Source organism: Mercenaria mercenaria, chromosome 11, assembly GCF_021730395.1.
Source record: "Mercenaria mercenaria strain notata chromosome 11, MADL_Memer_1, whole genome shotgun sequence".
Lineage (NCBI taxonomy): Eukaryota > Metazoa > Mollusca > Bivalvia > Venerida > Veneridae > Mercenaria > Mercenaria mercenaria.
The window spans coordinates 6,455,546-6,472,498 of NC_069371.1; the positions used below are offsets into that span (position 1 = coordinate 6,455,546).

General features: G+C 36.7%; 1 protein-coding gene across 1 annotated transcript in view; it reads left to right on the forward strand.

Moving 5' to 3' along the window:
- Window positions 1–16,953, forward strand: part of LOC128546987 (uncharacterized) — a 155,239-nt gene that overhangs the window by 126,372 nt on the left and 11,914 nt on the right. Inside the window, exons 8-9 of the mRNA XM_053518460.1 lie at window positions 2,018–2,155; window positions 16,012–16,131. Coding sequence (XP_053374435.1) covers window positions 2,018–2,155; window positions 16,012–16,131 — 258 coding nt within the window. The remainder of the gene's footprint in view (window positions 1–2,017; window positions 2,156–16,011; window positions 16,132–16,953) is intronic.

The following is a 16,953-nucleotide window of genomic DNA, read 5'->3' on the forward strand; positions in this document are numbered from 1 at the left end:
CTATATGTATATAATGGAAATTAAAAAAAATCTTCTTGTATGAAACTGCAGGCCCAATTTTAAAATAATTTTACACAAATGGTCCTTGTGCATACATGTGATACATCTCGGATTGTCCAGGATTGTACTGGACAGTGTTGAAATGTCCCGGGAAAATAAAAATACTGGAAACAAATAAAAATAACCCTCCAAAAAATAGTTTTTGGTCTATAAATTGTTAAATTTTACACAATAAACAGTCCCTGGTGTCATATTGTTTATTCCTAGTTTCATGCCCTCGAGCGGGATACCTGTTGATTAAAGGTCCATTACTAAGGGAAAGTGAGTTGGCAATTTTTTTCATAGCCAGTGCATAGACTTCTGCAAGACACTAAATAATGAAGATTGGCAGGTCAAAATTTACAGAAGGTCTTTGGAACTCAAAGAAATGTATGTGTATTATGTTGAAATTTCAATGAATCGACAGAATGACCCCCCAGGTCTTTTTAACTTTCTTCATACTTCATAGAAAAATAATTGTACATATACTGCGATTTATTTCGAATTTCTACATACCAACTTTCATTTTCCAATAAAATGAAATAGTTTCTGTGCTTTTTAAAAGAAATTAAAATGTTCACTTTCCTTAGTATTGGACCTTTAAGCCATTGATCTCTCTCCCGCTTTGCACAACTTTGATTATAATTGTGAACGGAATTGATTAATGACTGTTAAAGATACCATCATTAAATATGTGTGAAAGCACATGTGTGGTGATGATCTAACTGATTATCCTGGGAAACAATATATTGTAACTTCAGCAAATAACTATATTCTTGCAGAAGCAAACAATTCAAATCCAATATTAATTAAAGCATTTTTTTCCAATCAGTAATAAAGCTACTTACTTTCGATTTTCGTATATCCTACTTTTACAATAATTAGACACATTTGATGAATGGTCAGAAATATACACAGGCATGTGGCATCTAAACTTCGAAGGGCAAGTGTCGGCAACTTTTCCCTTATTGATTTTCGGCATTACTCTTTGATGTGGATGATGACTGATGTAATTTTAAAGTTTACACAAATGGTCCTTGTGTGACCCTGTACCGAAATTGTTCAAATTATTTTGATTCATCAAAAAACATGGCCGCCTGAGGGCGTGGTCACTTTTCCCTATATGTATATAGTGGAAACTTCAAAAATCTTCTTGTGTGAAACTGCTGGCTTGATTTTAAAATAACTTTACACAAATGGTTCTTGTGTGACTTTCTACAAATACTGTTGAATTTTTTCTGTTTTGTCAAAAAACATGGCCGTCAGAGGGCGTGGTCACTTTTCAAAACCACTGAATGGATTTTGATGAAACTTTACACAAATGATCTCTGGGTAGCCCTCTTTCAAAATTGTTTCGATTCATTTAACATATGGGTCTTTTTTATAAAAAAATAGGTTTTCAGCTATCAGACAATGGGGCCTCCGTGGCCAAGTGGTTGAGGTCACCGACTTCAAATCACTTGCCCCTCATCGATTTGGGTTCAAGTCTCACTCGGGGTGTTGAATTCTTCATGTGAGGAAACCATCAGCTGGCTTACGGAAGGTTGGTGGTTCTACCAAGGTGCCCGCTCGTGATGAAATAATGCACAGGGGGGCACCTGGGGTCTTCCTCCACCATCAAAAGCTGGAAAATCGCCATATGACCTATGTTTGTGTCAGTGCGACGTTAAACCCAACAAAATAAATAAATTAATTAAAAATCATTTTGTCTAGAGCTTTGATATTTGGTATGTGATATAAGGGTTTGACTCTCCTACCACACTTGTCCAAATTATTGCCCTAAGGTAAAATAAAATGCCCACGCCCCAGTGTCTGACATGTACTTACTATAGGCTTTTATTTAAGACACTTTGAAAATCTTCTCTGAATCAATAATAGTTAGAGCCTTGATATTTGAAATTTTTATATTCATCTGGAGGCATGTCCCTTTTATGTGCTAACAGTCTTAGTATATGATTAAAGTCTGTTTATGTTACAGAGAAATATAAGCGTCCAGGAGTTAAGTTCTTAGACATGTTGGGGCAACGAAAATACACATTGCAAGATTTGGAGAGGCTTTTCATTCAGTTCGGGATCACTGAGGCCTTGAATATTCTTAGACAGCATCAAAACAAAGGTTTGTGGATAGATTTACATTTTACAATTTCTATTTATAAGTTATACTGCACATGATGTCACAGTACAGTTGGACAAGCACTCACACATTCTAAAAAATGGACTTAATATATGGCTACCCTTTTGTGCTTATAGCCACACAAACCAAATAAGATTGTTATTTTACCACTGGCCTATACTCTCCTTAATCTTCAGACACTTATAGTTGCCAGCTTGATAATCTCAACATCAATTTGTCTTGAAAGAACTTCTGAAAATTTTTGTTTCAGGGGGGTCTGTCTATCTGTCCCTCCATCCAAATTTGTGCTGTGCATATTTATGCCCCCACTTTGGGGGGGGGGGCATATAGATTTGCTCTTGTCCGTCCGTCCTTCCATCCTTCCGTCCGTCTGTCCGTCCGTCCGTCCTTCCGAAAATGTTGTGTCGTGCGTAGCTCTGAAAGTATTTGACGTAGAGTCACAAAACTTTACAGGAATGTTGGTCAGCATGTGTAGTTGTGCACCTGGGGTTTCGCGTCCGGATTCATTCAGTCATGTAGAAGTTATGGCCCCTGACTTTGTAAAAATTGGTCATTTTAATGTTGTGTCGCGCCTAGCTCCAAAAGTATATGACCTAGAGTCACAAAACTTTACAGGAATGTTGGTCAGCATGTGTAGTTGTGCACCTGGGGTTTCGCGTCCGGGTTCATTCAGTCATGTAGAAGTTATGGCCCCTGACTTTGTAAAAATTGGTCATTTTAATGTTGTGTCGCGCCTAGCTCTGAAAGTATTTGACGTAGAGTCACAAAACTTTACAGGAATGTTGGTCAGCATGTGCAGTTGTGCACCTGGGGTTTCGCGTCCGGATTCATCCAGTCATATAAGAGTTATGGCCCCTGACTTAGTAAAAAATTGGTCATTTTAATGTTGTGTCGCGCATAGCTCCAAAAGTATTTGACCTAGAATCATCAAAGTTTACAGGAATGTTGGTCAGCATATGCAGTTGTGCACCTGGGGTTTCGCGTCTGGATTCATTCAGTCATGTAGGAGTTATAGCCACTGACTTAGTTAAAAATGGGTCATTTTAATGTTGTGTCGTGCGTAGCTCCAAAAGTATTTGACCTAGAGTTTTTGGCCCCTGACCTGGGAAAAAATTGTCATTTTAATGTCATGTAGTGGGGGCATCTGTGTCCCATGGACACATTTCTAGTTCAAAAAGTATTTTATCCAGAGTCATCAAACCACACAGGATTGTTATTCTAGATAATGATTTACCTGATTTACATAAAACTTGGTCAAAGTGTTTGTCTCTGTGAAATCTAAGCCAAATTAGATACTAGGTTATCTGGGATAAGAATTATGTCAGATGATCAATACAGGGCCTTCAGGGCCCTCTTGTATTAATATGAGGATTGATCTAGAAGTAATTTCTTTCTCTCCATTGTGCATTTATTCGTCTTTTAGTGCATTGTAGTTTGTAGGGATATGGGCTGCTATGAGAAAAATACTGAGAAATATAGAGACTTATACCACATTGTAGATTGAAGTGAGTTATCGAAATTTCCCATTTATCGCTTTCCGGGCACGCAACTGGAAAAAGGTATGACATCTTAAGAGAAAATAAGGAAGACAGAAAATACATGACATGCTAAATAATTGCAAGAGGCATCGTTTTTGAAAAATTGTAATATTGATAAATTCAGTTACTGTAATGCTTTTTCCAGCAGATAAAAGTAATTTTATGAAAAAGATGAAATTTATTATGCTTACAATGAAAACATATCCATAAATATCCCAAAATGACTAAATAACGATATTTGGTCAACAGATTTGTGTTAAGAAATTGAAATAGTTTGATTATCTGTCACTTCTGTCATTAAAGAGCATATTTATATATAATTATAGATCTGTACCTTGTGTCAGTTCAGGCTTATGTGGCCATGTGCACTGTGGTCAGAATGTGAAATCCATAAAGAAATGCTGTTTCTAATCCATAAACAGCTTGAAAATGTAAAATATAATGTCGATTCTCCTATTAAAATTAATAAATCAAAAGAATAGATACTTCCCCCTAAATCGAGTTTACTTTAACACACCACAAAAAGGAACCACAAGAATCACTCTCTACGTTTTAATTCCAGCAGACTAGGTGGTCAATGATGTCATCATCGTTTGACGTCTACACTATATTTATGTTTTACGTAAGGAACTTTATAGTACTAAAACCCCTACAACTTGAGTCCTTCCACTGAACTAAATTTGTTCAAATGATTCCACTTGATTGATTTTAGGTGCCACCAGAGTTAAAATTAGAAAAAGACTCAACTGACCTCCTGTCTTGAGCCGTTTGATGGAACAATGCTGAACTTGGTCTGTAGTATCTTTCAAGTATGTTCAAATAGCTCCGCTTGACTGATTTTAGGGGCTGCCAGAGCTAATATTAAAAAACCTTTTAACAAGTTACTCTCATGAACCACTTGATGGATTATCACCACACTTTATCTGTAGCATCCTTGCAAGGTTCTTCTCTTTCAGTTTTTAGCTCACCTGAGCACAATTGGTCATGGTGAGGTGTTGTGATCAAGATGTGTCCGTTGTCCGTGCGTGTGTCCGTCAAGTCGGCAATTGTCAACAATGGATTTTGATGAAACTTGGCCTGGATGCTTCTTCTATGGTCCTCTACCAAAGTTGTTCAAATGGTTCCGCTTGGTTGCACATAGGGGCCGCCAGAGCTAAAAATAGAAAAATCTTCAAACGACATCTCCTCCTAAGCCAGTGGTTCATTTTTAGCTCACCTGTCACAAAGTGACATGGTGAGCTTTTGTGATCGCGCAGCGTCCGTCCGTCCGTCCGTAAACTTTTGCTTGTGACCACTCTAGAGGTCACATTTTTCATGGGGTCTTTATGAAAATTGGTCAGAATGTTCACCTTGATGATATCTAGGTCAAGTTCGAAACTGGATCATGTGCGGTCAAAAACTAGGTCAGTAGGTCTAAAAATAGAAAAACCTTGTGACCTCTCTAGAGGCCATATTTTTCACAAGATCTTCATGAAAATTGGTCAGAATGTTCAACTTGATGATATCTAGGTCAAGTTCGAAACTGGGTCAGGTGCCGTCAAAAACTAGGTCAGTAGGTCAAATAACAGAAAAACCTTGTGACCTCTCTATAGGCCATATTTTTCATGGTATCTGTATGAAAGTTGGTCTGGATGTTCACCTTGATGATATCTAGGTCAGTTTTGAAACTGGGTCACGTGCGGTCAAAAAACTAGGTCAGTAGGTCTAAAAATAGAAAATCCTTGTGACCTCTCTAGAGGCCATACTAGGTCAGATTCGAAACTGGGACACGTGCGGTCAATAACTAGGTCAGTAGGTCAAATAATAAAAAAACCTTGTGACCTCTCTAGAGGCTGTTTTTTTCATGGGATCTGTATGAAAGTTGGTCTGAATGTTCATCTTGATAATATCTAGGTCAGGTTCGAAACTGGGTCAAATGTGATCAAAATCTAGGTCAGTAGGTCTAAAAATAGAAAAACCTTGTGACCTCTCTAGAGGCCATACTTTCAAATGGATCTTCATGAAAATTGTTCAGAATGTTCACCTTGATGATATCTAGGTCAAGTTCGAAACTGGGTCACGTGTGGTCAATAACTAGGTCAGTAGGTCAAATAATAAAAAAAACCTTGTGACCTCTCTAGAGGCCATATTTTTCATGGGATCTGTATGAAAGTTGGTCTGAATGTTTATCTTGATGATAGCTAGGTCAAATTTGAAACTGGGTCAACTGCGTCAAAAACTAGGTCAGTAGGTCTAAAAATAGAAAATCCTTGTGACCTCTCTAGAGGCCATACTTTCAAATGGATCTTCATGAAAGTTGGTCAGAATGTTCACCTTGATGATATCTAGGTCAAGTTCAAAACTGGATCACATGTTTTCAATAACTAGGTCAGTAGGTCAAATAATAAAAAAACCTTGTGACCTCTCTAGAGGCCATATTTTTCAATGGATCTTCATGAAAATATGTCAGAATTTTTATCTTGACAATATCTAGGTCAGGTTCAAAACTGGGTCACATGAGCTCAAAAACTAGGTCACTATGTCAAATAATAGAAAAAACAACGTCATACTCAGTTCAAAACTGGGTCATGTGGGAACAGGTGAGCGATTCAGGACCATCATGGTCCTCTTGTTGAAATAATTTCACACAAATGGTCACCCTCTACGAAGATTGTTCAAATTATACCTATTTCGTTGTCAAAAAATATGGCCACTAGGGGGTGTGGTCACTTTTCTGTATAATGTATATAGTGGAAATTTCAAAAAATTTCTTGTGTGAAACTGCTAGCCCGATTTTAAAATAATTTTACACAAATAATCCTTGTGTGACCCTCTACGAAGATTGTTCAAATTATTTTGATTCGTCAAAAAATATGGCTGCCAGAGGGCGTGGTCACTTTTCCCTATATGTATATAGGGGAAACTTTAAGAATCTTCTTGTGTGAAGCTGCCCGATTTTAAAATAGTTATACACAAATGGTCCTTGTGTTTTCCTCTACCAAGATTAGTCAAATTATTTCGATTCATCCAAAAAACATGTCCGCCAGGGGGCGTGGTCCATTATACCTATATGTATATAGTAGAAACTTAGAAAATCTTCTTATATAAAACTGTTTGCCTGACTTTAAAATACATTGTAATTTCACAAAAATTGTCCTTATGTGACCTACAGATATTGTTTAAATTTGATTCGTCAAAAAACGTCGCCGCCAGAGGGCTTGGTCACTTTTCATCAACAGTTTCTTTAAACATCTCCAAAACCACTGAATGGAATTTGATAAAACTTTACACAAATGATCACTGGATAGCCCTCTTTCAAAGTTGTTCAAATGGTCCGGTTCATTGAACATAATGGGTCCTTTTGGTTAAAAATAAGTTTTCAGCTGTCAGACTTTAAAAATCTTTTTCTCTACAGCTTTATTTGGCATGTGATATAATGGTTTGACTTGAGATCTTTACCATAATTGTCCAAATAATTGCCCAAAGGTCAAAAATGGCCACGCCCGTGTGTGACATGTACTTACTTATATTTAAGAAACTTTGAAAATCTTCTCTGAATCAATAATAGCTAGATCCTTGATATTTGGTGTGTGATGTCAGAGTTGTACTGTCTACAGTAATTGTTCAGCTTATTGCTCTAGGTTCAGAAATGTGTGTGACATGTACGAGGGTTGTTCATTTAATTCCCGGACAACCACTGTGACGTTTGGACCATTTGATGTTTAGAAATAATAAAACAAGCATATTATTCTTCAATCATATCTGTATTAATGTGCAAAATTTCAGTGTTATACGACTATTGGTTTGTAAGAAATCAAAAAATGATAAAACCTAGGGAACGGTAAGCGACCCACGTTGACGTCAACACTTTCGACGTCACAAAAAAACTGCATTAATTCAGAGGCTCATTCTTTCTCAAAATAGCGACCATGTGTCCAATATCATGGGTTCCAGAGTTATGTTTCCTTAAAGGGCCGAAATTTGCTATTTTTGGCTTGTGAACACGATAGAGACCATATTTTGCAATCAACTTTAATCAAACTTGCACAAAACTTATTTTGGCATAATATCTTGGTTCCTTGCAAAAACTGGCCAGATCCCATTATTGGTTCCAGAGTTTTGGCCCCTTAAAGGGCCAAAATTTGCTATTTTTGGCTTGTGAACACGATAGAGAATACTTTTTGCAATCATCTTTAATTAAACTTGCACACAACTTGTTTTGGCATAATATCTTGGTTCCTTTCGAAAACTGGCTAGATCCCATCATGGGTTCTAGAGTTATGGCCCCTTAAAGAGCCAAAATTTGCTATTTTGGCTTTTACAGTCATATAGAGACTTCATTTATGGTTTGATTTGATACAAACTTGCAAAACGTCTTCAACAACAATAAATCTTGGATTCCATAATGAATCTGTCAGATCCAACCATAGGTTCTGGAGTTAGGGCCCCTGATTAACCCCTGAAAGAGACAAAATTTGTTAATTTTTACCTTGTGAACATGATAGAAGTGACATTTTATATTTGATTTTAACCACATTTACACACAACTTAAGGTGGGTCGATACCTTATTTGTCAAATATGACATTCCTTCCGATTTTGATGAAACTTGGTCCAACTATAGCGCTATGGTTTCTTTTTATTTCTCCGTCGTCTTGGCAACAGTATGTTATCAGTGATGACGTCACGAACGTCACATCTTAGGGCGCCAAAATGCCCAAAATCCGCCGTTATATGCCATCTAAAATACCTAATTATGATTTTAAATAAGCAAAACTTCACAATATGATTCTTTATTTAATTCATAAAAGAACCAGCGTGTTTATAAGTGTTATCGCACCACATTACAACGGACATTTATAATTTGATAGAGCAACCCATGTTCCTTTGGATGTAAAATTTTGACAAAAAATCGGCAAATATTCGCAAAAATGACATCTTTAAAAAACTACAGGCCCATTAAAAGTCTGATTTTTAGTACCGGTACAATTGATCAATTTGCAAATGAAATGTCAAATAAAAAAGGGAACTTTACGTTGTCAGTTTTTCACAATATTGTGTTGAAGACAAACTGTCCTTCCGATTTTTGGACTATGACTCAATGTTTTGACGTTAGATGTCATGTACGTAAAGCGTCACATGCAATTAGATATTTGTACATGTGTTTGTTCTTCGTTCTACGAGGAAAACATATAATAAGCAAGTATAACTAAGCGTAAATTAATTGTAAACTTTGATAATGAATCGTGCGCATACGTAATGTAGTTGATAAAAGTAAGTGAATGGACAGAATTAATTGTATGGGAGGGTAGGAAGGCACTTTTTAAAAAAAAAAAAAAACCAACAAACAAAAACCGCCACCCATATTTTTTTATTTTACTCCGACGCGAAAATATAACGTCAGTACGTAATTTTCTTTTTGCGTAAGCATTCGGTCATTACCAAAGGAACATCACATGCTGTTTTCCCGCCAAAATACAAAGAAAAAACGTCTGCTTCCGTATCTATCAAGAAGACTCGATGTTTACGCATATTCAAGCCGGATTTTCATTACGTTCCCATTTTGACGTTAACATCTGTAGGTGGGTTCAACCAAACATTAGGAAAACCTTCCTAACAGTGTACGATTTCAAATGTATATACCGATCTAGTACAGTTTCTGCTGAAATATGGTATCGGAAGAATCGTGTTGAGTCACTAAAATATACATGTATCATGCCTTTATGCCCTGACATCGACAAGACTTGTGATTTATTTGGACATGATTTATGGAAATTAAGTCATCCGTTTTTAGAATAATGATTTCACGCAGTACATGTTTTAGTAAATTTGTTTTAAACGCATTGACTCCAGATCGTATGAAAGCAAGAAAAGAAAGAAAATAGATATCAAAAATAATTGCAATATTTCTTAAGGTTTTTAAACTACTCTCTTGATATGGCATTTTAAGACAGATTAGAAACAAAAAAATCGTGATTTTATGTTCAAAACATGATCAAACTTCAAGCAATAATCTGGAGGCCAGGGCCTTTACATGGCTAAACGTGAAAGTAACAACTTGTGATCTTTTTGTATACCTACTGTTTAATCTATAATGGAAATAATTTAAGACTGGTTACATTTAGGAAAAGGTGTGAAATATTTCGCGGGTAATACAGTTTAAAAAAAAATCTTTTTACGATGCTGGCTTTGTCATTATTAGTTTTAACTACAAAAATGCGCTTATTTATGATAGGTCTGTCATTTATTCACATTAATCGGGGTGGGGGTGGGGGCAAAATATAATTGGAAACTAACAATAAGTTTGCCTTGCAAATTAGATAAACATGCAGGTATTTTAAAGACATTGATGTTCGCGATTTTTTACAGTTTAACTTTGCATTGATGCATTAAAATACATGCTAGGCGACGTATTACCAGAGAAAACATTCGAGTAACACTGAAGTAAATATGATTGTATGCAACATAAGTGACTTCACATAATTATAAACGAGAATGACTGTTGAGAATATTATGATGTTGGATTTCTTAGAGACTTACACATTTTGTTGTGGAAAAAAAAGTTTCCGAATCTAGTGCTTCACAAATAATGATATTAAGATACCTGACGCAGATATGTCCTTAATATGGATGATGACGATATGTTAATTCCGTCGGCATCTGATAATGAAATCGGTACTATTCATTAGCATACAATTTTGTGTGGAATTGCACGATGATTCTGTATGCCTGTTTTAAGTAGTTGCGCAGCATGGAAAAATCCGACTAATATTAGGGGAAAGTGATCTACATGCAATTTTTTTTTACTAAATTCACGCATGTTTTCTTTTCGGCCTGCCTCAATGTCATTTAGCTACATTCTCTATCTTTTTCCCGGTTCAGTTTTTGGTGCATAAAAGAAACAGCCATTACTGATATATTCATATGAGCCACGTGCTGAACAAAATACACGTGCAAATGAAGGGAGGGAAAAATGAAGTATAAATCGGTCTTCACGAACTTTATTGACTTCTACACAAGTGCGAGATATAGAACAAAATCGGTGACACAATTCTATCACGTCAGGAAATGTTGATTGACATGCTTTCAGCGATTAAGGATGCTTACTGCAAATTCAACGGGAACGAGAGAGAAAAACGAAATGAACAGAAATAAAATAAAAAGATCATATTTCTTAGTTCGGTTATGTCCAAATTACATTCCGTGTATTGCGGTCAGTTAAGTAGCGTATTGTTGTTAAAAAGGAAGGAAAATATCCTTGCGTGAAACCTCGATAACTGATAGTGCATCAATATTAGAAAGACTGATGCATAATAATTTCAAAAAGTTATTGGTTCATAAATACCGTTGAAATGGATCAGGGCTTAAGCTAGGCTAAGATTTTAGGGAGAAGTCACTTCTCCCTCAGGTAAGATTAGGGAGAAGTGGAGAGATTTTAGGGAGAAGTGGCGAGATTTTAGGGAAAACGTGGAAAGATTTTAGCACCATGACACGCAAGCTGAAAAAGGAACTAAATATGCTTAATATAACGTTACTATTTTTATTATTCCCGGTCTTTGTTTACAAAATCTGTTAATTTAAAGTAAATAACAAATTCACTGAAAATGTCAGTGATTCTGTTTTCTTATCATTTTTAACCTTGTGAATCTAATGTGATTAAACTGCAAATTCAAGTTTTTTGGATAAAAATTCGGGCGACTTGAATTTCGCTTTGATGTTAGATTAGAGCGAAGTGGGGAGCTACAAAGCGACTATTTCGCTCAAGTCGCTCCCTAGCTCAAGCCCTGTGGATGTAAGGTATAATGCAAGCGTCCAAAGCGCAACGATGAAAACAGTAAGCAACGTCGATAAAACGTCGCGTTTTACGTCCAAAAATCGGAAGGACAGGTTTATCTTTAACACAATATTGTGAAAAACTGAAAACGTAAAGTTCACATTTTTATTTGACATTTCATTTGCAAATTGATCAATTGTACTAAAAATCAGACTTTTAATGGGCCTGTAGTTTTTTAAAGATGTCATTTTTGCGTATATTTGCCGATTTTTTGTCAAAATGTTACATCCGAAGGAACATGGGTTGCTCTAACAAATTATAAATGTCCATTGTAATGTGGTGCTATACCACTTATAAACACGCTGGTCCTTTTAACAATTAAATAAATTAACAAATTGTGAAGTTTTGCTTACTTAAAACCATAATTAGATATTTTAGAAGACCTATTACGACGGATTTTGGGCATTTTGGCGCCCTATAGAGGTTCATTTATGCTTTGATTTGATACAAACTTGCACAGAACGATTATCTTGATGATCTCTAGGCCTGGATTGAAACTGGGTCATGTTGGGTCAAAAACTAGGTCACCAGGTCAAGTCAAAAGAAAAGCTTGTTAACAACCTAGAGGCCACATTTATGACCCTATCTTCATGACACTTGGTAAGAATGTTTATCTTGATGATTCCTAGGCCAGGTTTGAAACTGGGTCATATGGGGTCAAAAACTAGGTCACCCAGTCAAATCAAAGGAAAAGCTTGTTAAAACTCTTATTCATTTGATGTACATGAAACTTGGTCAGAATGTTTGTCTGCATGAAATATCATAGGAATTTTTATCTTGGTCATGTGGGGTTAAAAACTAGGCCACCAGGTCAAATTAAAGAATAAGCTTGTTTACACCTTAGGGGACACATTTTTTATTCTATTTTTATATAACTTGGTCAGAATGTATTTTATCATGAAGTCTTGATTGATTTTAAATCAGGGTCATGTGGAGTCAAAAACTATGTCACTAGGTCAAATCAAAGGAAAGGCTTGAATACACTCTAGAGGCCACTTTTTTGCTCCAGTCTTCCCGAAACTTTGTCAGAATGTTTGTTTTCATGAAATTTTGGACAAGTTCGAATCTGGGTCATGTGGGGTAAAAAACTAGATCACTGGGTCAAATCAAGAAAATGCTTGTTTACACTCAGGAGGCCACATTTTTTGGTCCAATCTTAATGAAAATTGGTCAGAATATTTGTCTCCATGAAATCACTAGGTAAAACATGTTTACACTGTTATGGTATATTACTCAGGGGAGCAACCTAGGGCCGTCTTGGCCCTCTTTCTTGTTTATATTTTCTACACATGTTCACAATATAAAAACCTCGCCTTGTATAAAATTTCAGTACAATCTGATGATATTGTCGAAATTTAGAGCGGTCGTCCAGGAATTAAATGAACAACACTCGTATATTATTTAGGCTAACATAGAAGAAACGTAACTCTCAAGCTTTCAAGTGACCCTAAAATTCCTTTAAAAATCCTAATTTTTTAGGCCTCCCTAAAATTCTTAAAAAAACGCTCAGAAAAGGCCAAATTCCTAAAAAAGCCCTTATTTTTAGCTCACCTGTCACATAGTGACAAGGTGAGCTTTTGTGATCGCGCAGCGTCCGTCGTGCGTGCGTGCGTAAACTTTTGCTTGTGACCACTCTAGAGGTCACATAATTCATTGGATCTTTATGAAAGTTGGTCAGAATGTTCAACTTGATGATATCTAGGTCAAGTTCGAAACTGGATCACGTGCGTTCAAAAACTAGGTCAGTAGGTCTAAAAATAGAAAAACCTTGTGACCTCTCTAGAGGCCATATATTTCACAAGATCTTCATGAAAATTGGTCAGAATGTACACCTTGATGATATCTAGGTCAAGTTCGAAACTGGGTCATGTGCCTTCAAAAACTAGGTCAGTAGGTCAAATAATAGAAAAACCTTGTGACCTCTCTAAAGGCCATATTTTTCATGGGATCTGTATGAAAGTTGGTCTGATTGTTCATCTTGATGATGTCTAGGTCAAGTTCGAAACTGGGTCACGTGCGGTCAAAAACTAGGTCAGTAGGTCTAAAAATAGAAAAACCTTGTGACTTCTCTAGAGGCCATACTTGTGAATGGATCTTCATAAAAATTGGTCAGAATGTTCATCTTGATGATATCTAGGTCAAGATCGAAAGTGGGTTGTGTGTCTTTAAAAAGTAGGTCAGTAGGTCAAATAATGAAAAAAACCTTGTGACCTCTCTAGAGGTCATATTTTTTATGGGATCTGTATGAAAGTTGGTCTGAATGTTTATCTTGATGATATATAGGTCAGTTCTGAAACTGGGTCAACTGCGATCAGAAACTAGGTCAGTAGGTCTTATAATAGAAAAACCTTGTGACCTCTCTACAGGCCATACCCTTGAATGGATCTTCATGAAAATTGGTCAGAATGTTCACCTTGATGATATCTAGGTCAAGTTTGAAACTGGGTCACGTGCCTTCAAAAACTAGGTCAGTAGGTCAAGTAATAAAAAAACCTTGTGACCTCTCTAGAGGCCATACTTTTCATGGGATCTGTATGAAAATTAGTCTGAATGTTCATCTTGATGATATCTAGGTCAAGTTTGAAACTGGGTCAACTGCGGTCAAAAACTAGGTCATTAGGTCTAAAATTTGAAAAATCTTTTGACCTCTCTAGAGGCCATATTTTTCAATGGATCTTCATGAAAATTGGTCAGAATTTTTATCTTGATGATATCTAGGTCAAGTTCAAAACTGGGTCACATGAGCTCAAAAACTAGGTCACTTTGTCAAATAATAGGAAAAACGATGTCATACTCAAAACTGGGTCATGTGGGAACAGGTGAGCGATTCAGGACCATCATGGTCCTCTTGTTTTTAAATTATCTCTAATATTTTGTTTTAGCACTAAACACTTCCCCTCAGATAAGCTTCTTTGGGAATACTTTTGAGGGATTTTTATTGTTTTGGTGAGCTTTTGTGACCGCTCAATGTCCGTTGTCCGTCGTCAGTCATCCATCGTCAGTCGTCCGTCGTGTGTCCGTCAACATTTTCTAAAAAAAATCTTCTTCTTGAAAACCACTTGGCAGAATTACACTTAACTTACACTAAACTTCACAGGAATGATCCTTGGGTGGCCCCCTTTCAAAATTGTTCAAAGAACTGAATTCCATGCAGAACCCTGGTTGCCATGGCAACCAAAAGGAAAAACTTTTAAAAGCTTCTTGTCCAAACCCCACAGGGCCTAGGGCTTACATATCTGGTGTATAGCATCATCTAGTGGTCCTCTACCAAAATTATTCAAATTATCCCCCTAGGGTCAAATATGGCCCCGCCCCAGGGGTCCCAAGTTTTACATAGACTTATATAGGAAAAAAAGTTTAAAAATCTTCTTGTCTGAAACCACAACATTTAGACCTTTGATATTTGGTTTGTAGCATTGTCTTATGATCCTCAACCAAAATTGTTCAAATTGTACCCCTTGGGTGAAAAAAGGCTCTGCCCTGGGGGTCCCAAGTTTTATATAGACTTATATAGAAAAAAACTTTAAAAATCTTATTGTCTGAAACCATATGACCTAGGCTTTTGGTATTTGGTATGATGCATTGTCTAGTAGTCCTCTACAAAAATTGTTCAAATTATGCTCCTGGGGTTAAAAGAGGCTCCGCCCTGGGGTCACTTAGTTATTATGTGAGTTATATAGGAAAAAATACTTAAAAAATCACTTGATCCTATTTCCAAGACTGTTTAATTATAACTACCTGATGACCCAAAGTAATATGATGTCACTTGACTTGTTTTTAAAGATACAGCCTTGAAATTTTGATGATATACACAGTTTTGCACACCAATCGTAAAACTGAATTTCATTGACCATGAATGTATTTCAAAAATTTCCAGGGGAAGAGACCCCCCTGAGCCCCCTAACATGGGCAGAGGCCCCCACCTACCCACTCGCGGCACTATGCACCTTGGCAGTGACGATTTCGTTCTAGACTGTTCCGCCCCCAGTCAAATATTTCTGGGATCTGGCCCTGAGTATATCAATTCTTCAAACTTGACTGCTTTTAGAGGCCACTAAAGCATAAGTAGAACTTCTCGTGAACAGCTTGACGGTTTTTTGCTAAACTTGGTTTGTAGAATACTTGTAAGGTCTACTCTCAGTTTCTTTCAAATGGTTTTGCTCTGATTTTAGGGTCCCGGGGCAGAAGGAAAACTAGAAAAAACATTAACAACTTCTCCTATTTTACTGCCTGATGGATCATCACCAAATGTGGTCTGCAACATCTTTGTGACGTCCTCTCTCAAATTTATTCAAATGGTTCAGCTTTACCTCAATGGCCCTCTTGTTCGACTTTTATATTCATTTAAGGGGCCTCCGTGGCCAAGTGGTTTAAAGATTGCTGACAAATTATTTACCCCTCACCGCAGTGGGTTTGAGTCTCACTGACAGGGCATTGAATTTATTTCAGACATGAAACACCTTATGTAATAAATCTAGTTTCATTACAGTTATATGTGACAGAAATTCCAACCAAGCAAGTGAGAACAACTTGAATATAAACCAAAGAGAAAAAGCTGATGCAAATAAAGATATGAATATATCAGTACCACAGACAGATGCTCCTGAAGGTAAGACAAGTGTTGTCAAATTTTGAAGTTTGTAGGACTTGACATGAATTGAGATTTTAAATGTTATCTTTGATTGCTTATATAACTCTTCAGAAAAGTTAATTTAGGCAATAGATTTTCAGGGTTGTGCCCACATATGAGTTTTGTGCAATATTGAGAAAAAAGGTGAGATGAAAGTAAAGCAGCAAGCAAAAATAATGCAGATTTACGCAAAGCTTCACAAAATGAAACATTGCCAAGCCTAGTTATGTCTCCACCCCTCCCCCACTTCCAACTGAGGCAGACATATTGTTTTTGCCCTGTCCATCTGTCCGTCAGTCACACTTCATTTCCGATCAGTAACTGGAGAACCATTTGACCTAGAACCTTCAAACTTTGTAGGATGGTAGGCCAATTATTTTTGGGGTCACTCCATCAAAGGTCAAGGTCACAGGGGCTTTAACATTAAAAACCATTTCCGTTCAGTAACTTAAGAACCACTTGACCAAGAATGTTGAAACTTCATATGATGATTGCACTTGCAGAGTAGATGACCCCTATGGATTTTGGGGTCACTCTATTAAAGGTCAAGGTCACAGAGACCTGAATATGTAAGACCATTTCTGATTAATAACTTGAGAATCACTTAACCCAGAATGTTGAAACTTCATAGGATGATTGGACTTGCAGAAGAGGTGACCCTATTGATTTTCAGAGTATGTGACCCCTATTGATTTTGGGGCCACGCTTTTAAAGGTCAAGGTCACAGGGTCCAGAACATGGAAATCCATTTCCGATCAATAACTTGTAAACCATTTGGCCCAGAACCTTCAAATTAATAGA